The 25,796-nt window shown below is 45.7% G+C and overlaps 1 protein-coding gene across 9 annotated transcripts in view; it reads left to right on the top strand.

The window, feature by feature from the left end:
• TRAK1 (trafficking kinesin protein 1) overlaps positions 1-25,796 on the top strand; it is a 561,749-nt gene that overhangs the window by 421,571 nt on the left and 114,382 nt on the right. For all 9 annotated transcript variants that reach the window (XM_085631561.1, XM_085631564.1, XM_085631563.1 and 6 more), the window contains 3 exons: positions 1,227-1,357; positions 3,370-3,444; positions 4,362-4,499. In XM_085631561.1, the coding sequence (XP_085487687.1) occupies positions 1,227-1,357; positions 3,370-3,444; positions 4,362-4,499 (344 nt within the window). The remainder of the gene's footprint in view (positions 1-1,226; positions 1,358-3,369; positions 3,445-4,361; positions 4,500-25,796) is intronic.

The following is a 25,796-nucleotide window of genomic DNA, read 5'->3' as shown; positions in this document are numbered from 1 at the left end:
TTTTACAACAAACGGGCACTGGTAATTGTTGTGGGCGGCTGTGAGACCTTGATTGTCTCTTCAACAAGGAGTATGCTTTGACTGAGTAACATTTTGTGTGAAATCTGCATTTCTGTCCCTAATCTACAATCAGTTTTTTTTTTGCCAGTATGGGTAGTAATATTTCACTTACTACTACTAGCCCTGTTCAACCATGATGTGGCCTGTCATCACCAAGCTGCTGATCTGCTTTCACAAGCTGCTATTCCATGCCTGCAAGCAAACCTGTGCTCAGTCTTGGGGCTTTCCTGCCACGCAGCTCTTGTGCATTGAGTTTCATTTTTGTGCCACCCATGCCCAAACCAGCACAAGATCCTCCACATTTGCGAAGCCTTTCCACATGCTACATCATCATTCCTATAAGCTGTGCATGCGTGCTCTTGTCTGCTATCCTGCTCCATGGCTCCTGTCCCTCTGAGATCCACTGCAAGTGTCGCAGGCTGCAATTGGTGCTCACTTGTTATCTGAGTATGCCACATAAGGCACAGTGAGGCCTCTCCCACCTTAGTGTGTCTCTACTGCATGTCATTTCCTGGCATGCGACTAGGAAGTTCTGATCATATCAGTAGTGTCTAGTGTAGGGACATCCGATTGTGTGACGTGCCTGCATTTTGGATCTTAAGAGGTTTCAAAGAGGACTGTGTGGTAGGAAAAGGAGCGTTGGAAACATTTCAAGAGAAGGTTCTTACACTGAAGGGAGAAAAATCAAAATCTGTACCTTTAAATAATAGGCACAGAATTTTAGTGATAAACAATTAAGTCAGATGAAGAAGTACTCAGATTCATCCCAGTTTGTTGATCCCAGTCAGATATGGGTGCAGTTTAATCACAGAAGTGTGGCTCGCCGTAAATTGATAATCCGATTATTGCCTAGTAATCTTGTAATTCGAACAAAGTACTTTTTTTCAATAGCTCTTCAATACCTTGAGATTCTATAAATTTCGTGCCAGGTCTTCTGAGAGAAAGTTCTCAAATGGCACAATTACTAGTTGCATGCCACTGCACTAATTTACAACCATAGTGCATGTCCTAACATGTTAGAACGTGCTCTGTTAATTTAGAGAACTACACACATTACTGTGAACTGTGAAGCCAAGTTTCTCTTTACTATTCCCGTCAATGCTTTTCTTCATTTATTCTTTCATTGTATAAGTGAAATGTCGCTTTATATATTTTTTTTCTCAAAGGGGAAGCAAGTATCCAGATTTCAACAATATCAGAGGAGTTGTCAAAGAAAACGGAAGATGCTGCACGACAGCAGGAAGAGATCACCCACCTGCTATCTCAGATTGTTGATCTGCAGAAGAAGGCGAAATCTGTAAGTCCACTTCCACTGTAGTCACAGACTTTTACTGGTTTTGACATCCTTAAAGTTAATGTAAGCCGCAAATAAAGAATCATAAGTGTGGGGATAATTGGGGAGAGGAGTTGGCCTAACAGCTAGGGCAGTCGACATCGAATCTGGGGAACGGGTTCGAGTCTCGGCAATGACACTGAACATCCTGTGATTCTGGGCAAATCACTTCATATCCCCGTGCCTAACACATATGAATGTGTCCTCATGTAACGTAACTGGAACTATGTAAAGCGCTCTGATACCTGATACCAGGTCAAGTTCACGCTGTATAAAACTCCTTAGAAGAAAAAAAAAGTCCTGTACTGTGAACAACTTTAATTGCTAACGGCACCACACAGTTGTATGTCACATGTACGTACCTAAATAACAATTGTGTGTTTTATTAATAGTGGTATTGGATCTTTATTGTTGAGCACCTAGTCTCATATTCAAAATTAACATATCACAAAAAAAAAGTGAAATACCAATGCGTGGTGCCTCGCAGTTTAAACTGTTATAGTTGTAAAGTGTAACGCTGATGGAGATGAGAGGACCATAGGAGTAGGGAGGAGACATTGATTCTTACTACTCTCACTTGAATGAGCAACTTTAGCTCACGTAGCTCAAGACATTGCACATGCAATCTCTTTTACCTGTACCAGTTGTATGTATTGAGTAAGAGCACGCTCTGCTAAAAGTGCACCGAGATTAACCCACAGCTATGACCGTGCACTCTCATCTTGTCCTGCGACACAACATGCTATTGATATGATATGACAGTCTATTTATACTGCGCACAGCTACCCCATCGAGTGTCGCGACGCAGACATAGCTAGTTCGGCATTGATAGAGTTAACCAGATTTTCAGTTTCTCCCTAAAACGCACTGGATTACTCACAGAACGCACCTCCAACCAAAGCTGATTCCATGCTGTCAAGCCATAAATGCTGGCAATCTTCCTCCTGTTCTTTGTCGCTCAAACCTTGGGATGCCTGCCAGAAATTTGTTGGTGGTTCTTAGCTGTCTTGTAGGGTTGTAAAAGCTAAATCTGGTTCTGAGGTAATCTGGTTCTGAGGTAATTGGTACATGGTGCAGAGCACCATGTACCAATACCAGGGCCTTAAATTTGACTCTCTCTCTGATTGGGCGCCAGTGGAGTCCCTGTGTGAACTGATATGAGTTCCTCTTGGCACATTTAACGGAAGGTGAGCTGCTGTATTCTGGATCACTTGAAATGTATCCATTAGGTACTCCGGTAATTCTAGATGTTGTCAGCGCCTGAATGACAGTTTACTTTGCTTAGAAGGATAGCAGGGGCTACCAACCTTTTAACTTGAAGACAGAAAGGCAATCTATTATTAAACGTGATCCCCATATTTCTTACTGAATCTTTCTGTGGTCCTGGGCGGGAGGCATCATCTGGCCAAAAGGTTTGCGGGAACGTCCCAAAGAAGAGAATTTCTGTTGTTTCCTCATACATTTGAGTTGAGCTTTGGCTTACCAGTGAAAAACTGTGGTTATGCAAGTTTTAATGTATGTTCCCTTAAGCTCATTTCCCTTGTTCCAGTAGAAGAACAGTTGTGCATCAGCCACATAGGTGGTCACTTTCACTCCCACTTCTTCTGCTAGTTGAGCCAGAGGAGTGAGATATAAATTAAAAAGTGTTGGGCTCAAGGCCGAGCCCTTGGGGACACCTTTATCCACCTCACATGGACTGGCCGAGCAAAGGGGGAATCCAAACTTCCTTGAGTTATTTGCTAAGAATTATGATGGCCAGTCCATCGTCAACCCTGTCACTCCAATGTACTGGAGACTGTCTAGCTGCAGGGTGTGGGGACCGTATCAAAAGCCGCAGATGGGTCCAGCACGATCAATACAGCCACTCCCCCATATCCAGGGTTCCGTTAATAGGGTGGGCTTAGATTTAACCCGAATTGTAAAACGAAGAATGTGATGTAGCCCTGTGGTCAGTAAGTTGTTTTGGCTTGTTTCAGTATGCAGTTGAAAATGAAGAACTTGTTCAGCATTTGGGGGCAGCCAAAGATGCTCAGCGGCAACTCACAGCGGAGGTATGTCTTTTTTTTGTTAGGAATAGTGGATTTCCGCAAATCTTAATTGATGTTAAGGAATTCTATGAAGTAACAGAAATGCTCAAGAGAATTTGGCTGGACAGATTCTAAACAATAACTTTTAAACCCAGCATTATCTGGATTTTCTTAGAAATTTATTTAATTTTGATTTAAAGGTTCAAGGGCGAGGTTCTGCTTTTCCAGCCTTTCCTGTTGTTTTACAGTTTTTAAGAGAAACAACTAATAGCTGGACCTTCTAAATAAGGGTGTGCTCAAAGTAGCTCCATAAGGGCTGGTTCTACTATGGATTTGCAGGATACATTTCAGATACATTTGTATGCAAAGAATTTGCTTACATATTTAGTGTCTAACGTAAAAAAAGAATTGTCAAGGATCCAGCCTTTGTGAACCTACATTGGACTCCCGCCTTCATGGTCATTAATTTAATTTGTTATACTGAAATGAAGTACAGCCAGACATGAAAAATGATTTGTGTGCTAGCTTGAAATTTAGCAAGACCACCTGATTTAAAATCTCTAGATTTTTGGTGGATGGCTGATTGTATTCGTTTGATGTCTACTGCCCATCCAGCATAGGAAGTGTTGGGTTGTTGCCCTTTATATTTAATATTTCCAAAATAGCATTTCCATAATGCTGGGGGTTTTTGGGTACGTGTTTTTATGAACTTTACAATTGTTTCGAAAAAGTATGACCTTGTATTTCACTTAACATTGTTGTAATTCTACTTTCTCTGAGAACTGCCTCACCTTAGCAGGGTTCAGAACAAATATAATTCCTTGTGGTTGGCATGCATTTCCTAGTGCTTAATGCTTGAATCGGACTCTTCAGTCTCGTTCAGTTTGAACTTCAGTATGTTATTGGTACATTGCTTACATATGACTCTTGGTGTGTTTCAGTTACGTGAGCTGGAAGACAAATATGCAGAGTGCATGGAAATGCTTCATGAGGCGCAAGAAGAGCTGAAGAACCTAAGAAACAAAACCATGCCAAATACCATATCACGGCGCTACCACACTCTAGGCCTTTTCCCAATGGTGAGATTCATTTAAACCAGTGTTCCTTGTATTGCAGTACTGGTGGCACTTGTATGACAGACTGCCTGGATCATGCAGGAAAATGTACTTGACGAATAGGAGGGCTTCAGTGACTAAATACTCACACCATTTAGTAGGTTCACTGTTAGTGACTCCTTCCATTTTTTCTCCAATATAGTTTGGCCACCAACTGCAGCAAAATGAGAAGTTTGGGTATGAAAATATTGATCCAACTTTAAAATATTTATATTCAAGCTTTAGCCCCTAAGCATATAATGGCCCCCATTTTGGGAAGCTTCAGGCTGCATGGACAGATTGTACATTTACACTGAGCAGAGGAAACAGTTGGGCAGAAAGAGGTGATTTCTAATTATACAGAGTAATTCAGTTCTCCCCGGGTTGGAGGGAAAAGGGATTGTCATTCTTTTTCGGTGTGTCACGCATATGCATTACAATAATGAAAACATTCCACTCGGCGATGGTGAGCTGTGTCGTGTCATCCTCTGGTTACCTCGTCCCATTCCAAACATATGTGGTTCCCTACTTCCTGCCAGTATACGCCGGTGGTATCCCCTGCATACATTCTGATCAGCAAAACATTTCTTCATTAACAGTGTGCAGAACCGATGTTTTGAGGGAGCCAGGCAGTATTTGCATGCAGAACTCCCCAAGCAAGTCCGACCTTTCTAGTTGCCTCTTTTGAAGACTGTTAACACCCACATACTTGGGATGCACACCACAGGTTGCTTGGGCCACAGTAGGATGTTCACTGCTGGGCAGAAGCCTACTATCCAATGTATAATGAGACCCTTTGTCACTGTTTCGGTCCGCTAGTGAAATACAAATAACCCCCTCTATGTAGATTTTGTTTTGTCGTCATATTCCCGGTTTTGTTCAATGATGTCTGCTGTTGCTTTGAGTTCTTAGCTCTTTTGCTGGGTGTTTGTATGTTGCTGTACTTTTTGGGCTCTCCATAAAATGCTAACCCTTTGGGATCTGGGTTTTCTAAGTGAGAGGCTCCATGGCTGTTTGAGACTCTGAAACCACTGTGTTTTTAAATGAAAAGGCATGTTAGGTGTTGCATGTGTATATAGTTGGGCATGGAGAACATATTGAGGTTAGCGCAAAGTTGAAGTGGACAGGCCGAGAGCAGCTGAGGGACTAGTTCTTTACCAACACAAATTCAGATACCCAACACTATTGCCAGGTGGTATCTAGAAATCCTTGAAAATCTGGTGACTGTTCATTTCTTGAATTGCTCATCTGCAAAAACAACAGTTGATGGACAGAATGCAAAACAATGTCATACATTCACCCCAGTACAGAGATCTGGGCCTAAATCCATCGTTTTTTTGCTCACCATGCCATTCCAGTTTGGACCCAGCCATATGCAAATCAGTCTTGACCCTGTGCCCCATCCTGAACTGCCAAGCCAGGTCCTCCCTGGACTGGAACCAAGCATCCTAGGACCGGTTTCGGGGTTTCACCCCTCTTCAGCCAGGATAGCTTGATTCCAGTGGCATGGAGAGCAAGGGACCCACGTCTGGGCATACCCTTCCCACTCGGGGTGACAAATGCAAAAACAACAATTGATGGACAGAATGCAGAACAATGTCATACATTCACCCCAGTACAGAGATCTGGGCCTAAATCCATCGTTTTTTTGCTTGCTCACCATGCCGTTCCAGTTTGAACCCAGCCATATGCAAATCAGTCTTGACCCTGTGCCTCATGGGAACAGTCCAGCCCGAACTGCCAAACCAGGTCCTCCCTGGACTGGAACCAAGCATCCTAGGACCGGTTTCGGGGTTTCACCCCTCTTCAGCCAGGATAGCTAGATTCCAGTGGCATGGAGAGCACGGGACTCACGTCTGAGCATACCCGCCCCACTCGGGGTGACTAATGCAAAAACAACAGTTGATGGACAGAATGCAGAACAATGTCATTCCTTCACCCCAGTACAGAGATCTGAGCCTAAATCCATTTTTTTTTTTGCTCACCATGCCATTCCAGTTTGGACCCAGCCATATGCAAATCAGTCTTGACCCTGTGCCCCATGGGAACAGTCCAGCCTGAACTGCCAAGCCAGGTCCTCCCTGGACTGGAACCAAGAATCCTAGGACCGGTTTCGGGGTTTCACCCCTCTTCAGCCAGGATAGCTAGATTCCAGTGGCATGGAGAGCACGGGACTCACGTCTGAGCATACCCGCCCCACTCGGGGTGACTAATGCAAAAACAACATTTGATGAACAGAATGCAGAACAATGTCATACATTCACCCCAGTACACCAGACCCATGAGGCACAGGGTCAAGACTGATTTGCATATGGGCAGGTCTAAACTGGGGTGGCATGGTGAGCAAAAGAAAGATGGATTTAACCCAGATCTCTCGACTGGGGTGAATGTTTTGATTTGTTCTGCATTCCGTCCATCAATTGTGTGTCTTTTGCTTTCTCGCCCTAAGTGCACCAGGTATGCCCAGACGTGGCTCCTGGGCTCACTGTGCCACTGGAATCAAACTATCCTGGCTGAAGAGGGGTGAAACCCCGAAACCGGTCCTAGGATGCTTGTTTCTGGTCCATTGAGGACCTGGCTTGGCAGTTCGGGCTGGACTGTTCCCATGAGGCACAGGGTCAAGATTGATTTGCATATGGCAAGGTCTAAACTGGGGTGGCATGGTGAGCAAAAGAATGATGGATTTAACCCAGATCTCTTGATTGGGGGTGAATGTTTTGATTTGTTCTACATTCCGTCCATCAATTGTGTGTTTTTTGGATTGCTCATCTGCCATCCATGGGTGGAGCTTATACTGTGGCTCTTTGTTTAATGAACGTTCCTATATGCCTGCTGCTTTGTGTGCGGCCAAATCCCTTTTAGCTTTGGTGATTGTCTAAAGTCCACTTAAGTGGGCTGCTGCCTGCCTATTCAGGGGAGGGAGGGAAATACTCTACAGTTCCTATACCATGGCTAGTGCATGATTACTATTCCTGTGGGTTGCCTCACTACTTCTCTTTCGTTGATACCTCATGGGATATTCCACTGCTGGTTGGGTTCTGCACACTCCTGGCATTCCTTGCATTTCTGGAATTACTCCACAGACCATATACAATTGCTGGCTTATAATACCAGTATTTATGGGTTGCTCTGATGTTGCTCCTCTGTGGCCTGCTCCAACCATATGGCATAGGCTGGTTAGAAATACAACTTCCATGAATTGGTCCTCCGCCACTCATTTGTGGCACTATGGCTACTCTTTTGATGCTCCTGGATGAAGTCCTCAGAGCAAGTACATGGCTGGTTGTTTAATGCAAGCTACTGTGAGTTTCTTGTTTACTGCTCCTGTGTAGGCTTCAGAGTGATGGTGCGGGAATCCCCAAACCTCAATCTCTTAGTATAATTATCATAAAAGACCCTCCAGTGGTTGTATGGACCTTTGATTGTCGACTTGAAGCATAAGGAAGGAGCTAGCATCAGCAAATACATGTCAATTATAGTGAAACCAATGTAGCTCCACAAAGATGACTGAGAAGATGGTGTCCAAACCATATGAGTTTCTTAGCAATATTAGTCAAAGTTACAGTTCAATTAATAATCAGCATGTTAGTCAGTTCATAAAATAGGCATTTACGCTCAAATGATAGGGCAATCTCAATTTGTATCGCACCAGGAAAAAGATGCAAAATATGATGACATAAAGAAGACAAAATATTAGCTAGGCTGGCTCCATAAAGGAACTTCCCTATTCTAAATAAGTATCAAAAGAGAAACAGGAGATTTCTCAGAGGAAGGGGTCAGTGTCAAATGAACCAAGTTTAAGCTACAGGGGGTAGGCATTAGGCTCAGCACCCTGGGCAGGGTAAATCCGCAGAGTCAAGAAGAGATCTTCTTTCTGTGAAGTCAGGATCGGGTCTGCCAAACGATTCTATGAAACACATAATTAATATGTGAAGGAAAGTTCTGGAAGTCTCTACATCAGTGCCCACCAAACAGTCAAATCAACTGCTGCTCTTCTCTGGGAGCTGGTAGCCTCTCTGGTTTCCCAACGCAAGCCAAAGAAACACACATCTATGCAACCTTGGATGTATCACTGGTCAGATCTGCCTGATACAGGAGGATCTCTCCCACTACCATGATCTCTGTATTCACAGCCAAATTCCAATCAATTTCTAGCTAACCTCTTCACTACAGGAACAATAAGTCGTTTTTAGCCAAAAAGAAACTTGATAAGACACCTGCACTGCAGAAAGGGGAAGAACATGAGACTTGCAGAGCATTTTATAAAAATGAACACATTCAACACTGGCTTGGTTAGAAGTTATACCAACTTTAGACAAGCATAGCGTCCAAGAAAGTATAATTAGTATGAGTAAATACATTGATAATATATGTGTGGTTCTCCTCTAAGGTAAATACAACCACCTACTGCACTTGATTAATAATAATTGCTTACAGATTAATATACGTTAGACCTGGCATCTTTGGGTGTGTTTCTCCTGTCTTTTTGCTTTCTGACCTCTTGTTTTTGCTGGTATCCTGGACTTCGTTTTTGCTGGTTTAGTGTCTCTGTGCACTTTTTTACTGCTATTCAGCGCTAAAGTGCAAGTGCGCCTACTGTAAATTGTGTTATAATTGGTTCTCCATCAGTGGCATATTAGAATTACTGGTAAATCCCTAGTAACGTGCACTGCGGGTGCCCAGGTCCTGTAAATCAAATGTCACTCAAGGGCCTGCAGCACTGATTGTGCCACCCACACAAGTAGCCTTTCAAATGTGTCTCAGACCTGCTGCTGCAGTGTCTGTGCACACAGTTTTTAACTACCATGTCGATCTGGCAAGTGCACCCACTTGCCAGGCCCTAATCTACCCTTTTCTTACATGCAAGACACCCACCCCCCCCCCCCCCCCCCCCCCAAAGGTAGGGTCAAGTTACCCCTGTGGGCAGGGTACCGTATGTGTGAAAGGTAGGACATGTAGTAGTAAGTTTTCCATGTCCTGAAATACTGCCAATTCCGTTTTTCACTATTGCAAGGACTAGCCCTCCCATCATTGGGGCTGCCTTGTAACATTTTACAAGTGAAACTTTCAGTTGAGAACAGCTCGAGATTTGGAGTTTAAGCTCCCTGAGCTCAGAATTGAATAACATGTGTGTTGGAAAATGCCACTTTTAGAAAGTGGGTATCTTCTTGCTTAACCATCCTTTGTGGCTCTGCCTGCATGTGGATTTACTGTCTGGGTTTAGACTGACAGGGGCTGTTTGTTCACTCCAGACACTCACTCAATATGAAGCTGAGGTGTGCCCTGCATATGTTGTTGGCCTATCCTGGGCTAAAGTGGTGGGAGTAATAGGCTCTAGTTTCTCTGCACTATGATGCCTCCACCTCCTGTAGTGAAGCTGGACCGGGGGGACAAAACAGTTTTTTTTCTGAGCATGAGAGACTTTCTGTCAAAGAGAAAAGTAATATAAATATTGAGGCCCTGACCCCAGAACTTTAGAACTCTTTTGGACTGAGTAACCTGCCAAACAGAAGAGCTGGAGAAGCCTGGGGGGGGGGGGGTGTTTGGTGGGACTACCACTTTGATATGTACTGTGCTCTGTTGGCCTGCAGTGGCTGCTTCTGTCTTGGGCAGTGATAGTACTGGACTGACCTTTATGCTACTTATTTCTTGAGTTTCTCCAAGGGCTTTAAGTAGAGCTTGATTAATGTTGGGAGTCTGAGGACACCAAAGACTTCACCATCCTCTGGGTACCTGCACCTGGAACTCTGTGTTTCAGCTGCCACAGAGGGAAACAGCAACCCGACTGTTAGATTTGGGGGCCTCCGGTCCTTGCCAATCCACAGAGTGGGGGCAGTAACCTCTGGCACATAATAACCATTCTCCACCTTTCCTTTCAATATTGTTCCCAATTGGAATGCTACCCTGCGGCGGAGTACCCGCCTGGCGCACCTTGACTTCCCTGGGAGCACGCATTCCCCCCCTGAGGGTGACACATAACCCATATGTCGTGTGACAGTCCGCCTGGTGCAGATCTCCCAACACCTGTCCATCTGACAGTGCGTGAAGACCCCCCAGGACAGAAGTTGTGTCACCATGGTCACTGCTAGGAGACTCAGCCCTTCTGGCTGGCCCCTGACCCACTGGTTCTTACACTGGGGACTCTATCCCCCTCTTACCCCTCAACCTGGACTTCTGCACCCTCCACTTAGGAGTGGCACTGCCAGACACCAGAAGTGGTGGAAGCCTGCTTACAGACACTGCCAGTTCACCAGACATTAGGGGATCCCCCTTAACGGACGGCCCATCAGGACAGACTAGGCTCCCCACCTGGTGTTCCCTTAAAGAACCATCCAGGCCCTGAGACTGAGTTTCGGGCACCTTGCGACATGGAGCCCCACACTCACTCCGTCTCCACTGAGACAGGACGTAAGCCACTACACCGGGACCTAGCTGGGCTACTCTGAACCTCTTCCACCACACAGGTCCAGAAGATACCTAAGCCACTCCTTTTAGGATCACTCCCAAATGCCTCTTCAGACCCTCTTGCACGCAGCCAGAGGTCTGCCTCCAATGTGAGTTCCTTGGGGTCAGAGAACTCACTCTCCAACAGGTGTTGGCATAGCTCTGGAAAACAGGGACTTACAATATGCTCTCCCATAATTGAATCACATAGCCCCTCACAAGGGTTAACCAAACTATCCTTCACCTCCCCATCCAGTGCCTTGCACACATACTCCACACCACTCTCCTGAGGTTGGCAAGACAGTATCTGACTGTCTCTGTCACTCAACCCACACTCTTCTGGGCGGTCTCCACACTCATACACCAGGACTTCAACCCTGGGGGAACCCCCCTACCTGCTCCTCTCATCTATAGTCAGTGGAATGTCCCTCCCACCACTAGGACCATGAACCTCTGAACCAGTTCCCCAATCTATCTCAGGGACACTGTGCACCACCGGAGTTACCGCACGTCCTTGATCCTCCTGGCGTAAATCAACCCCCTCCAAGTCAGACGCCACCTCTCTGGGTGTGTGCACTACTTCCTCAGCACTCAATAATACAATTTTGCTGCCACCAGAGGGAGGAATCCCTAAGCTCCTTGCTTTCAACTCCAACTCCCTCATGATTCTCTCATGCTCAAAATGCATTCTCTTTTCCTGTAAGGCTAACTTCTTCATTTCTAATTCCATCCCAAGCTCTAGTTTCTTGGTCTGTATGTCTTTCTGACCATTCATTTTGAGCATAGCCAGCTCCAACTTATGCATCCTCTCCTTTGCTCTGTCCTCCAGCTCTCCTGGGGACAATCCTTTGGAAGAAACACTGCTGCCCACCCCTGAAGGTGTTTAACCTCCAGCTAGGCCCACTGGCCCCTCAAGCTGCCCATTTAAATCCTCTGCCTCCACTGCTGGCTCCTCAGGATGCTCAGGGGCATTCCTAGATTCCATCCAGGTCCTCAGCGCCTTTTGGAATTCCTCTTTCTTGGTGAGGCCTTTCACAGAGATTTTAAATTTCTTGCACAAAGCTTTGAGATGAGGCACAGTATAAGTATCAATTCTCTCTTCTTCCAACATAATGTCTACATATACTATGGATGCTGACTTGCTCATGGTAGCAAAAAGACTGGCAGTTCTCAGGAATCAAAAATAGAAAAGAAGTTCCAAGGAAAAATTCTCTCAAAGTATGTGGTCGCGTTATGGTCTGCACTCACTAGTAGTGTACACCAATCACTGTATATGAATCACAAATGCAAGTCCATATCCTCACCGCTGACCACCAATGTTAGATTTGGGGGGGCTCTAGTTGGCATAGGTAGGTACCTGTGACAAATAGGGACCCTTCGTCTAGTTAGGGTAAGGAGCTACACTCCTAAAATAACCCCTGCTCACCCCCTTGGTAGCTTGGCACGAGCAGGCAGGCTTATCTCCGAGGCAGTGTGTAAAGCATTTGTCAACACCTACAGTAATACAGTGACAACACTACAAATGAACACCACACAGGTTGTATTATAAAAATAAGTATTTTTATATAGACTTAACACAAGACCAAACGACAAAAATCCACAATACTGTACTCAAAAATATTCTCTCAAATGTTATAAAATAGCTCAGTTCTCTCAAGTTGTAAATGCAACACTTTACTCTCAATGTACCTTAGATGCGTAGCGCAAAGAAAACAAAAGGGTTGCAGGGAAGGTGATGCGTCGGGTCCTTTCACGCAGGGGAGTGGCTGCGTCGGTTCCTTACTGCTGCACAGGGAAGTTAATGCTCGCTTCCTTACTGTGTGGGGGGTTTATGCGTCGGTTTCTTACTGCTCTCCGGTGTGATGCGACACGCTGGCACCTCGATGCGATACTCTTCTCCCGTCCGATGCAACTAAATGGTGTCTTGGTTGCGATGCGACAACGTTGGTGTGATGCGTGCACGCCCGACGGCCGTGCGGCGACTCAATGATCTTTGGAGCCGCGACAGGCCCTGCGTCCCGCTTCTCCGGCGATGCGCCGCGCTTCAGCGATGCGATGATGGCAGCGGCGGCTCGCTTCCTCGGTGATGCGATGACAGCGGCTGCGACACCCTTCTCGTTGTTGCGTCGCGGTTCCAGCTCCCAGCGACACGCAGTCTTTCAGAAGGCCCAGCACAACAGCAGGCACTTCAATTCCCAGCAAGGGAATTCAGGGGTGAGCTAGTTGGTGAAGTCTTGTATCCCTGAGACTTCAGGCAGGAGGCAAGCTCTAGTTCAAGCCCTTGGAGATTCTTCTTCAAGTTGATAGAAAGCACACTCAGTCCTTTTCTCCTCTCTCTGGTAATGAAGCAACCACTGCAGGCCAACCCCCAAACACACAGCACAGGGGTAGTCTCCTCCTTCAGCTTCCTGGTTTTTCTCCTCAGCAAAGGTTTGTCTTGATTCCCAGAACTGATCTAAAGTTCTTGGGTCTGGGTCCCAATATTTATACTCATTTTCCCTTTGTTCTCTGAAGGCAGAGTGGCCTTTGCCTAGTCCAAACCAGTTCTGGTCAGTCCTGGAGCACTTTGTTGACATATCTTCTACTTTCCTTTCACAGTGCAGTGCAGGGCAGGGACATCAGACACACCACAGGAGGTGGAGCCAGCATTGTGGAGGGAAGGCTCAGCCCTATTCAGGTCCCAGGTGCACCCCTCCCACCCATCTAGATGCAGATCTCTCTATTCAGCCTTGTGTTGACTCACCCTGTCTCCTGGAATCCCCCAGCCCCTGTCACTCAAACTGCAGACAAGGAATACACAGCCTAGCAGAGGCAGGTTTGTATGGTTAGACAAGAAAATGCCTATTTTCTAAAAGTGGGATTTTCAAACACAGAATGATAAAATACATCTTTTAGTGAAGTTGGTTTTAACATTCTGAGTTCAGGCATACTAAACTCTAATTTCTACCATGTTCCCTTAGTCAGTTAGGATTATAAAATGTAATAATCAAACTGCCCATTCTGGCCTAAGGAGAACAGGTAGCCTTGCAATAGTGAAAAACGAAAATGGCTGTAATTCACTATTAGGACAAGCCACACACACCAGGGCATGTCCTACCTTTTACCTACAATGCACCCTGCCCTTGGGCCTACCATAGGGGTGACTAATATGTATAAATGGACAGGTTTAGGGACTGGCAAGTGGGTGCACTTGCCCAGTCAGCATGGCAGTACCAGACTGCGCACAGGCTCTGCAATGGCAGACCTGAGACACACTTTACACGCTGCTCCGGGGAGCACAACCAGTGCTGCAAGCCCACCAGCAGCATTGATTACAAGCCCTGGGCACATGCAGTGCACTGTACTAGGGTCTGACAAGTAAACCAATCAAGCCAATCATGGAGTCACTAATCCATGCATCAATTTACCATAGGGAGAGCATATGCTCTTTAGCACTGATCAGCAGTGGTAACGTGCCCAGAGTCATAAAACCAACAGAAACAGGTCAGAGAAAATACAGGGGGGAGGCAAAAAGTTCAGGGGTGACCCTGCAAAAAGGGCCAAGTCCAACACCGACGCTGTGAACAATGCCTCTGCCGGTTCTCTGACCTCTTGGCACTGCAACGAGCATCGCCACACTTCGCACCACAACCCTGGTCTCACCGAGCCGCTGCTTGCACCATGACCTGCGGGCACTGCACACTGCACCGCCTCGCTTCACATCGCCGCCCTGGGCTCACCGACGACAACACTCCAAGCTGACAACGACGCCTCTGCCTGCTCCGTGGCCTGGGAGCACACAAATGTATACGAAGCACTGCACCGCCCTGTCCAATACTGCAGCCTTAGTCTACCAACGCCAGTGCCATTGACTCCACATCGTCAACCAATGCTGCTGCCTGCACAGCGACCTGTAGGCCCCGCATACCGCATTGCCCCACTTCACACCGCAGCCTTGGGTCTTCTGACGACATCGCTTCAGCAATGACGACGACGCTGCTAGCACCGTGACCTGTCAGTATCGCAACAAGCACTGCCCTACTTTGCAACACAGCTCTGGTCTCACCGACGCCACTGGACGTCCTCACCAAGGCGCTGCCTGCACCGCGACCTTATGGGGCACCGCAAGCCTCACCGCTCCACTGCGCACGGCAGCCCCTACGCCTGCCGAAACCAGTGCTCCTGACTTCAACCTCACGGAGTTCTATCTGCAATGTGTGTGACTTCAAGGGCCCAACGACTCCTGCACCGACCTCCGAATCAACGCTGCTTCTCTGGAGCTCATCTCAAGGTCCACGACGCCCTACATTTCCAGGGCACTGTGTGCCGGTCTTCATGACACTCTAGCTTGCCCGCGACCTCGTGGTCGGCCTGAACGGTTGGATTTGTTTGCTCACGACCCTGTGATAGCTCCTTTTATAGTGTTTTTACTGTATTACTGTGTGTCATGTGCAAATGCGTTGCTCTGAGATAAGCCTGACTGCTCATGCCAAGCTACCAAGCTGGTGAGTAGGAGTATTTTAGAAGTGTAAATCCCCTTACCCTGACTGGAAGGAAGGGGGCCCTACTTGGACAGGGTACAAACCTGCCAAACGGAGACTCCAATTTCTAACAATATTGTTAAATACTTTGAGTATAATTTGCATACAACTGTGTGGAGTACTAAATTGCGCTGTCCCAAGAGCATATACTAGTTGATGCAAGCATGCCACACCAGTGGGAGCATGCTTTACCTCTGGGCACTCTGTGCCCATATTCAATGTTTTTCCACTGTATGATATCAGACAAATTTATAATTGGCAGGGAACCACATGCATACATGACCATGTCTTTCTCACACTCTTCTCTTACATCCGAATGCAGGAGCAGCTATTCGCAGGCTGCAACACTGTTTACCAGTCTCCCCAATACACATGCTATGCCAAAACACTTCAACATAGACCACACTGTACTCACACTTTCTCTGTCCATCCACCAGTATCTGATGCTTAAGCGTCAATAATATAATTCTTTTTTATTTCGTAGTCACGTGAAAAAACACAATATGAGCACAGCTCTAGTGTTCAGGCAAATTATCAAAACATTACCCAAATAGACCACATCATACACACACACCATCCAAATCAGTCCCACTGCAAACGCGCTAAGGCAACCTTGTTGGTGTGCGATTCAGTATAAATAAAAACTAAATAAATAACTAACTGAATAAGTACTATAGAATACATTCCTTTTTAGTTTACCATTGGTACTGGGTTGTAGATGTACTTTCTGGTCTTCATTGAAAGGGCAACTTCGACAGAGCAAGGACAGTCATAGCAGTTGGCAAGAGTAAATTTGGTTAGGAGAGTGATGCATTGCTATTTGTTTTGTCTTCAAAACTGTGGTTGCTGTAGAGGAAATTACTTAGCATGCAGGAAAGATGACTATGCACATTTAATAGCAGAGGAGTGATTAAAGTGTGTGTTGTATGTATATTAAGTTGTTTTTGTAAAGTAAGCATTATATTTTCCTTATCCCTTTGATGCTGTTGGGAGTCATTGCCTTAAGGGTTTGGATTTTTCCAGTTGAAGAACCTCCGTACGAAGGATGTTGCAACTTTACACCAGACCCATGTGAGCGTCAGCAGATGTTCTTGTGTTTGAGTTATAGTGGGCTTTCCTAACAGTGAGGACTTAACGAGAATGGTCGGATCTTGCAGTCTCTTCCCATACCAGTTAAGTGTGATAAGCAGTTTGAGTTGCAGTGTTCATGCAGATATTTTCCTATTCACTGTGAGATTTTTCCCAGTAAGTATATCATTCTCTTTGTTTCTGTTGCCAGACCCTTGCCTTCTTGACCTAGATTCTGTCTCTCCTCGCTTGAGTTTCCAGCCTCTCCATTTCAGACTGCTCATGCATTTCTAAAGTAAATGTCAATGCATGTTCAGTCTGTGTCAATGTATTTATTGTCTTAAGTTTTACATATTTTTCTACTTGTTCAGTGAGCTTATTATTGTCTTCCTGACCTAGTTTCTGACTCTTTACTTTTCCATGTCCCAGTGCTCGAGAATTTTTTAATTATTATTTATTGATAGATGCTCAGTCACTAAAAAACCATTTTTATAAAATGACATTAAAAAGATGGTGAAGTAATTCACCAAGTAATTCACCGAAGTACTACGCCTTGTAAAACTGCATAATTTGCCAATAGATCATGAAATCAAGGCACAAATAGGGATCTGTGATTTGGCTGTCCAATAGCTGAATTGGATTGGCTGGCTTCATGTGAAAGGTCCAAGGGGGCACTGCCGAATGAGCACTGACTTTCTTTCCTGCATTAATCAGGAATTTAACAAAGCGAGCTAATAGCTATAATCAGTGACTTATAGGGACTAGATCACGTTTGAATCCCTTTTGTTAAAATAATTTGTTTGAGCCAGTATCTGCTTTCTATCTATAGAGCTGGACAGGTGCATTTTATGTGTTCATTTGACTCCCTTCGATAGTTACATAGCCTACATTGTTTTCTGCCCTCCGGGTTGCGCCAGCTTGGGGCCAAGTCTAAAGTTGACAACTTGCCCAGTCGATACATGATAAACTGCAGTTCAAATATGAAGACAGAATCTTCACTCATGCACACAACAGCAAAGAACTCTTCAACATCATCAAGGAGTTCGCCCAACACACCAGCGAGTCCACCGACATCCCTCCCTCACAAGACCTCTGCGACAAACTCAGCACCTTTTTCCACCACAAAATCAAGAGCATCTACGACAACTTCGACGAAGACAACCAACACACTGAACCATCACCAACCACCCGACACCCTGAAGCCAGTGATCGACAACTGGACAGCCCTCACCACTGAAGATGATGAAGTCAATCCACTCCGGGGCCCCCCCCGGACCCCTGCCCCTACCACATTTTCAACAGAGCCGCCGACACAATCACACCCATGCTCTGCCACACCATCAACCGCTCCCTGGCAACCGCCTCGTTCCCTGACGACTGGAAACACGTTAAGATCAACCCCCTCCTGAAGAAACCCTCGGCGGACCCCACCAACCTCAAAAACTACAGACCCATCTCCCTGCTCCTGTTCCCAGCAAAAGTCATCGAGAAAGCCATCAACTGCCAACTCGCCACATTCATCGAAGAGCACAACATCCTCGACTCCTCCCAATCCGGCTTCAGAAAAAACCACAGTACGGAAACCGCCCTCCTCGCCGCAGCAGACGACATCCGTACCTTTCTGGAGAAAGGAGAAACAGCAGCCCTCATCCTCCTCGACCTCTCTGCGGCATTCGACACAGTCTCTCACCGCACCCTAATACGCAGACTCCATGATGCAGGGATCCAGGACAAGGCCCTCGACTGTATCCGCTCCTTTTCTCCGGCAGAACGCAGCGGGTCAGATTCACCCCTTTCCTCTCGGACCCTACACCTACCACCTGCGGAGTCCCCCAGGGGTCATCCCTCAGCCCTACGCTCTTCAACGTCTACATGGCTCTGCTTGCCCCCATCGTCAGAACCTGCGGACTCAACATTGTGTCATACTCAGACGACACCCAACTCATCCTCTCCCTGACCAACGAACCCAACACCGCCAGACACAACTTTCGAGAAGGCATGGAAGCCGTCGCCAAATGGATGAAAAATAGCTGCCTACAACTAAACACCAACAAAACGGAAGTACTCATCATTGGCCCAAACCCAGACGCCTAGAACGACACCTGGTGGCCCCCCGCCCTCGGAAGCCCGCCCAGCCCCACGGACCACACATGCAACCTGGGAATCATCCTGGACTCAGAGCTCAAAATGGACCGCCAGATCAACTTCATCTTGTCCTCCTGCTTCCACACCTTCCGCCTCCTACATAAGACCTTCAAATGGATCCCCCTCGAACACAGAAAGACTGTCACGCACGCCCTGGTTACCAGCAGGCTCGACTACGGCAACGCACTTTATGCCGGAATAAACAAAAACCTCACCCGCTAGCTACAGAACATCCAAAACGCCGCCGCAAAACTGGTCCTCAACCTGCCAAGACACTGCCACATCTCCCATTACCTGCGCACACTCCACTGGCTCCCCATCAAAGCTTGAGTCACCTTCAAGATGCTACCCACGCTCACAAGGCCCTCCACGACACCGGACCAGCATACCTGAATAGTCAACTCAAATTCCACTCACCTCAAAGAACCCTACGATCAGCCCAGCTCTCCTACGGCGTGGTCCCCCACACCAGAAAGACCAGATCCGGAGGCTGCTCCTTCTCCTTCTGCGCGGCCAGAGCCTGGAACGACCTTCCGCTCCACCTCGGACAGATAACATCGCTCCCCATCTTCGCAAGAAACATCAAAACCTGGTTCTTCGACAGACCCCCTTCTTGATGGACTGGAACCTGCGAACCCCTCCCCCCCTTCGAGCTGTGGACTTTGTGACAGAGTTCTACTTATGACCCCTGGTGCATTTCTTTTTGGCTGGTGAATCCCCAGCCATATTTGGGACAGGGATGCCACAAGTGGTAATTTGAAGACCTTCCTATATGTACTTGAGACCGAGCTGTCAAGAAGCTGTGTGTCCCTATCACGCAGGGCTTCGGAGCCATATGAGAGGGTTCAAATCAGTTTTGTCCTGATCAGCTCTAGCAGAGGCCTCAAAGAGGGTCTAAACAAGTGCTTTGACACTTTTACAATGCCATACTGGAGAGATTCTGTTCTGTTCCGGATGTATTTCTTATGGGGCAGGAAAGTTCCTCAGCTGTCAATTAAGACACCCAGATGCATATAGGTGTTGTCTTTAGGGGTCTTGCTGCCATTCAGAACCCATTCACCCACCTTGTTGATTTTGTTGCCTTTGATCATAGTTTTGGTCTTTTGTAGGTTCACCACGAGATGGTTCTTAACAGAGTATGTTTGAAGGGTGTTAAACAGTCGATAAAGGCCTATTTTTGTCCAACTCATGAGGAGAGCGTCCTCTGCATAAAGCAAGTGGCCCAATTGCTTTCCTTCAATTTTAGGTGGGTGAGCTGAGAGGGCTTTTAATAAGGTTGCCAGGCCAGCCAGGAAAAGGTTAAAGAGAAGTGGGGCGTGTTTGCATCCTTGCTTTAGAGATTTTTCTGGAGACAATGCTCCTGTCATGCGCGACCATGTGTTTGTGTGAAGCTCCATAATTGCCTTAAGAAGGGTTTTGTTGAATCCCTAGTGCATCCAGTTTTGCCCATAGGAGTGTTCTCGGGTCTGAGTTGAAGGCCACCTGAAAGTCTACAAAGCAGGGTAAACGAGGGTGCAGACTGATTTGATTTTATCAATCATAAGAGAGATGGCCATTAAGTTTGGGACAGTGCTAGAGTATTTGGCTCTAACTGTCCATGTATTTTCAGTCCAGTTGTCAATTTGTTTCATGTTGTCATATAAGTTCATTCTACTTTCTGTACCATTCGAATGCAACTGTGTTCCCTAATCCAATGTGCTTTCCTTTCTTCTTCTTGATGCCCGCAAGTCAGAGCACTGTTGCTTTTTTTCAAGTAAGTCAGTCACCTACTGCTAAGTAATACTGTTTGAAGAGGTACCCAGAAACTGTGGTTGAACTTCTGGGAAGGGTCTCACCGTTCAAATGCCCCTTCCAAGAATTCTCCCCCGAATGACCTTGGCTTCTACATCTCGCTATTCAGTTGCTTGATGCCGGCATCACGATTGGTAAATGTGCATGCGGGAGGAACCAGTGTGGTGGATCAGTGAGAGGCCTCTTTTCTGGGATGGGAGGTAGTGGCCGTGGATTCTCCCCATGGCTTGCGGGCTCACACCCAGAGGGACCAGGGAGTCGTTAGGTCATATCTGAGGTTCCAAGATGAGTGATATATCATCACTGCCTCACTGAAGAATAGGTGGCAACATTGGGCAGGTGAGTGGTGAGATCAGCTGGTCATGATGCTTACCGTTTCCTCTGTGTGTTTGTTTCTAAATTCTGTGGCTGAGAAATACAGCACTTTGGACATAAGTGGTGCACTTGGGTAATGTGAGAGTGTCAAAAAAGTTCAGGTTTCATTATTCTGGTTTGGCTGTTTCAAAGATAGCCAAACAAAAAATTTGCATAGTATTTTAATTTCAAGGCGGAGATTGCTCTTGACATGTATCAAACTGATATTATGTTTATGAAAGGAAATAGGCCTACTGTACAGTGTAATTCAGAATCGCAAAAGCTGACTTCTTATAAACTCTGCAGACAAATACTCAGATTATATTGGTAAGAGAACAAACAGACCGGTATACAGACACCTGTAAAAGTAATATATCCATGGAAAGATGAGTTGAAGAGACCCTGGGTCTCTGTAGTGAGTTAGATGGCTAACCCTAGTTCATGCCAACCCGAGCTCCTCTTTAAACGCAAATGTCTCCAAACTGTCTGAGCGGATTCAGACCAAATCCCCAAAATCACATACTTTCTGAGTGAAGTTCTACCTTTGTGCTAAATATGGTGTAATTCCATTCAGCAGTTTTTTCTCTAGCGAAGAGAAAACTGACCTTTGCAAACTAAAATAGGAAATCACTCTTCTATCTTAAATCACAAGAGTCTAAGGGTTTCATTTTGTTGTGGAAATGGTAATGTCATGCTCATGAGGAAGAATACACTCTGCCGTAGGTTAAAAGAATATTGCAAGTCACCTTACAGTTCGGTGACTATATAACGGGACACATCTGTAGGCCTCATTTGTCTGTAGAGTCACGGGATTCTTATGTGAGTTGAAATATCCCCATACTGTAGAGAAGAAGGTTCTTTAACTGATATGTCTGTATATAACTATAATTTGTAATGTAGAACCACCCAGAACAATGGCAGGTTAAAGAGGGACGAGAACCTCAGTGATATTTCAAACATTGCTAAACCTGAATTACAAAGTGGACAGAAATAGCAAAGTACTCACTCCTTCAAGTATTGGAAGTTGAGAATCACAGGAGCTATGTCTTCATGAGAGTGCACACGGCTTTTCCTTAAAGAAAAATGTAGAGTTGACTTGTTTCTGAATAAGAAATAGGTAGTGTGTGACAGCATCATGTGCTATTCTCTTTGCTAGGTGCCCCAGAGCACTTACCACTTTTTCTTCCTAATCTTTTCTTTCTTTCTTTAAGCCATCATCATCAAACTTTATTCGGTTGTTAAGACCATCAAAGTGCATAGGCGTACAAATGTATGGTAGTCAAAACAAGATTTTCATAATAGAAATTGTAAGCCAAGATAGATGACAATATTTATACAGCAACAAAGCATATTAAAACCCGAGCCATTAAAAACTAAAAGACACGTTAAAAGAACTGGCTTTCAAGATAATAAAACCATACAAGCTAAAAACACATAAAAGGTACATAAAGTGCTAGTGCATAATTAGCAGAAATATAGTATTGCATAGTTCTCTGTAATTTAAACATGAGTCATATAGTGACTTGATCATAAGACATCGAGTGCGGACTGGATACTTTGTGAGGAGTGATACTTACTCTAATGATATGCTCAGTTCATTTTAGCTTCTGCCTCCTAATGAACCAGAACCTCCCCAGGAATTTGGCCATTGCACATACTATTTGTGGCCTTGTATCTTTCCTGAGGATGACTGCGGGTTCCTAGTTGCCTACAAGCAGGGGCTAACCATTTAGTTCTTGGGTTTTTATACAGAGGGCATGCAAAGAGAATGTGCTTAGTCGTCTCCTCTGTCTCGGGGCAACATGGGCAATTGGTTGATTTAGCTTGGGAGCCCCTATTCCATGACGCGGTAAGGGAGTTTAAGGGGAGACATCCAAATCTAAATTGGATAAATAACTTCCTCTCATGCGGGACAGTGATGAAGTCCATGTAGGGCTCATACACACCAACCATCTTAAACTCCATAAATTCTATCGTGAGTCGACCTCCTTTCACTTGTGTGACTGTTCTCTCTGCCACCCATTTCCAGTAGTAGGACTTGACCCACTCTCTGCTGGGCAGTAAGCTAGAGTCCTTTTCTTCCCAAAGGTTTCCCAGGCCTATTTAACCCCTTCGGTGCTCATGACGGAATGGTTCCGTCATGACCCACGGTTGAGCTGTGCTCATGACGGAACCATTCCGTCATGAGCACACCCGCGCAAGATTCCGTCAGCACAGCGGCGGAATCTGCGCAGCATCGAAGGGGTTAAAAAAGCAATGTTTTGTTGTTACAGAACCAGCCAATTTTGTTTTAAAACGATCCAGCTTAAAAACCTCCTCGATAGCAATCAAATAGTGGACAAGCTCAGGTGTTTTTTTAATGCAGAGCCAAAAGAGAAGAGGTCGAAGCCTCGCTTTATCCATTATTGAAGTTCTTCCCAGATCTAGTCGTAAAGGAGTGAGCGGGGTACTCTGGGGAAGTGAGCAGAGTGATCTTAGGAATTTGTTCTCTGTAAGAAGCAGGCCCTCCAAATTATCAAATCCCCAGATTTCAGCCCCATAGAGAGCAGAGCCAACCACCTTCTGGTCATATATCTGTAATGGTGCTGCAATCGGTCTAGTTTGTGATGACCTGTGTTCTAAGATTATAGGCCCAGAAGTCTTCCTCTGCTGTAGAATTCGCTTCGAAATATGTTGTTTCCATTCAATTTTTTCAGTGAGGGTTGTACCAAGATATACAATGGAATCCACGCTTTCCAGCGGAATCCCCCCCAATAATAGTTTCCCTTTAAACGATTTATGGGGGTTCATTAACAAAAGTTTTGTCTTTGAGGTATTTACTTCTAATCCTCTCATCTCACAGAAAGACATGAAGTGATCTAATAGCAGTTGAAGGCCACTTGGGGTTTTAGAAACTAATAGCGTGTCGTCCGCAAAGAGCAATGTGCTCTATTTTAACACTCCTCAATGAAGGGCATCTGCGTGGACTTCCGCTAAATAATTCACCACCCCATTTACAAAAAGTGAAAATAAGGTGGGGGCTAGAACGCAGCCCTGCCTCACCCCCCCCCCCCCCTTACAACCTTTATTGGGTCTGTCAGTTGCATTTTGTCTCCCCATCGTACCTTAGCATAATTTCCCTCGTGAAGGCTTATTAGAAGTGCCAGAATGTTGTGAGGGAGCCCCTGATTATGTAGTACTTGCCAAAGTGTAGCCCTTGGAATAAGGTCAAAAGCTGACCTCAAGTCAATAAAAGCAGTGTAAAGACTGCCCTGTTCCAATGTCACAGACTTCCAGGCCAAAAGGGTAAAACGAAAAACCTGATTGATAGTGCTAACCTTTTTCCTGAACCCTGCTTGCAAGGGGGATAATATGCCATTCCCTTCCATCCAATTGGTAATTTTAATAAGCAGGTCACGAGAACAAACTTTCTGCGCCCCATCTATCAAACTTATCGGTCTGTAGTTTGAGGGCAGCGATCGATCCCCCTTCTTGTAGACCGGGATGACCTCCGCTCCTTGCCAAGAAGGGGGTATAGGGGCCCCAGTAGCTATACCATTGGCTAGTAACCACATATAATTAGACCATTTAGGAATATCGGCTAGAAAAACATCACTAGGTATTCCATCTGGGCCTGATGCTTTATTTTTAAGTATAGAGCTAATACTTTCAGTAATATCTGCTGCAGAGTAAAAGTTACGGTTGGCCTGTAAGTTAGTTAAGTCTAAAGAAGTGCCTCCAGGAGAGGACGCTCCTGTTCCAGTATAAATTCCGGAAAAGTGGTCAAACCAGGCTGCCGCTGTGATATTATTAGTGGTTGAACTCGGTCTCTCAGCGTCTCACCTTGTTACAAGAAGCCAAAATTACTTTTGATCTTTCAATTTACAAGCGGCATTGATCTGTTGCCAGCGATCCTCCATATGTTCCCTTTTGGCTTCCCTCTGAACTTTCTTATACGTTCTTCTAACTGAACTTATATTAGTATAGATTTTGGCTTTAATCTCAGCTGCCAGAAGTGACCGTGCCTCCCTACATTTTTTGTTAAACCAGGAATAATGAAAGTTAGCAGATGTGTGGCTCAATGATTAGAGCGTCAGACCCTGATGCAGAGGTCTAGCCCGGGACCAGGGTTCAATTCCCCGCCTCGGTGGGTCTTGGGCTAAAAAATTCCACGGACCTGATAATTCTCGCCTCGGTGCCTATTCCAATCATTGAGTCCCACTCTGCAACTCTGGGCAATAGCTTGCTTAATCTCCACAACGGCCCCCACAACGCTAAGCATGCCTGGCCTCTGCCTTGGGGGTGCCCAGGAGTGGACGCCTCACAGGGAAAGCCAGGATGGGTTCCACAGCGGTATTCGTACAAGCGCCTTGAGACCCTTGCGGGTGAGTAGTGCGCTATACAAGTATCAATTTACATTTACATTTACGTCTTCTTACAATTAGATCTCGAACAAATAAAATGGGAAGCTAACTGTGAAAAAAAGGACGAGTGTATATCTGTGACCATTTTAAGCTCATCCTGCTGATCGGCTCTATTGTAAAGCCTATCAATATTTTCTTGTAAGGTTAAATTTATAGCTTCAATCTTGTCAGTATCCAATGCTACCCACGCCCATTTTAATCGTCTAATATAATTTGTTGGGTATAAATCCTTAGACAAGAGCATTATCTCTGAAATATCACTGGTTTTACCCCAAAAGGAGGTCGTGGAAAGCTCAAGTGGATTATGGTCACTGTCAATTGTTTCTCCAGCCACCATATCCAGTACTTCTGGCCATAACCTAATATCAATCAGTACATAATCAATGTGACTCATATTAGATGTCCTATTAAAGGTATTGGCTCCCATCTTGTCAGAGTTTGTACGGCCATTTGCTGCCCTAAGTCCATAACCAAGAGCTATGGCCTGAAGCTGCAGGACAGTTTGTGTCCATTTTCTGATTGGTGGCAAGTCAAGGGGGGAACATGCCAATATGCCT

This window comes from Triturus cristatus, chromosome 10 (genome assembly GCF_964204655.1).
Source record: "Triturus cristatus chromosome 10, aTriCri1.1, whole genome shotgun sequence".
NCBI lineage: Eukaryota > Metazoa > Chordata > Amphibia > Caudata > Salamandridae > Triturus > Triturus cristatus.
The sequence above is the reverse complement of the archived record's forward strand: the minus strand, read 5'-3'. Positions and strand labels throughout refer to the sequence as shown.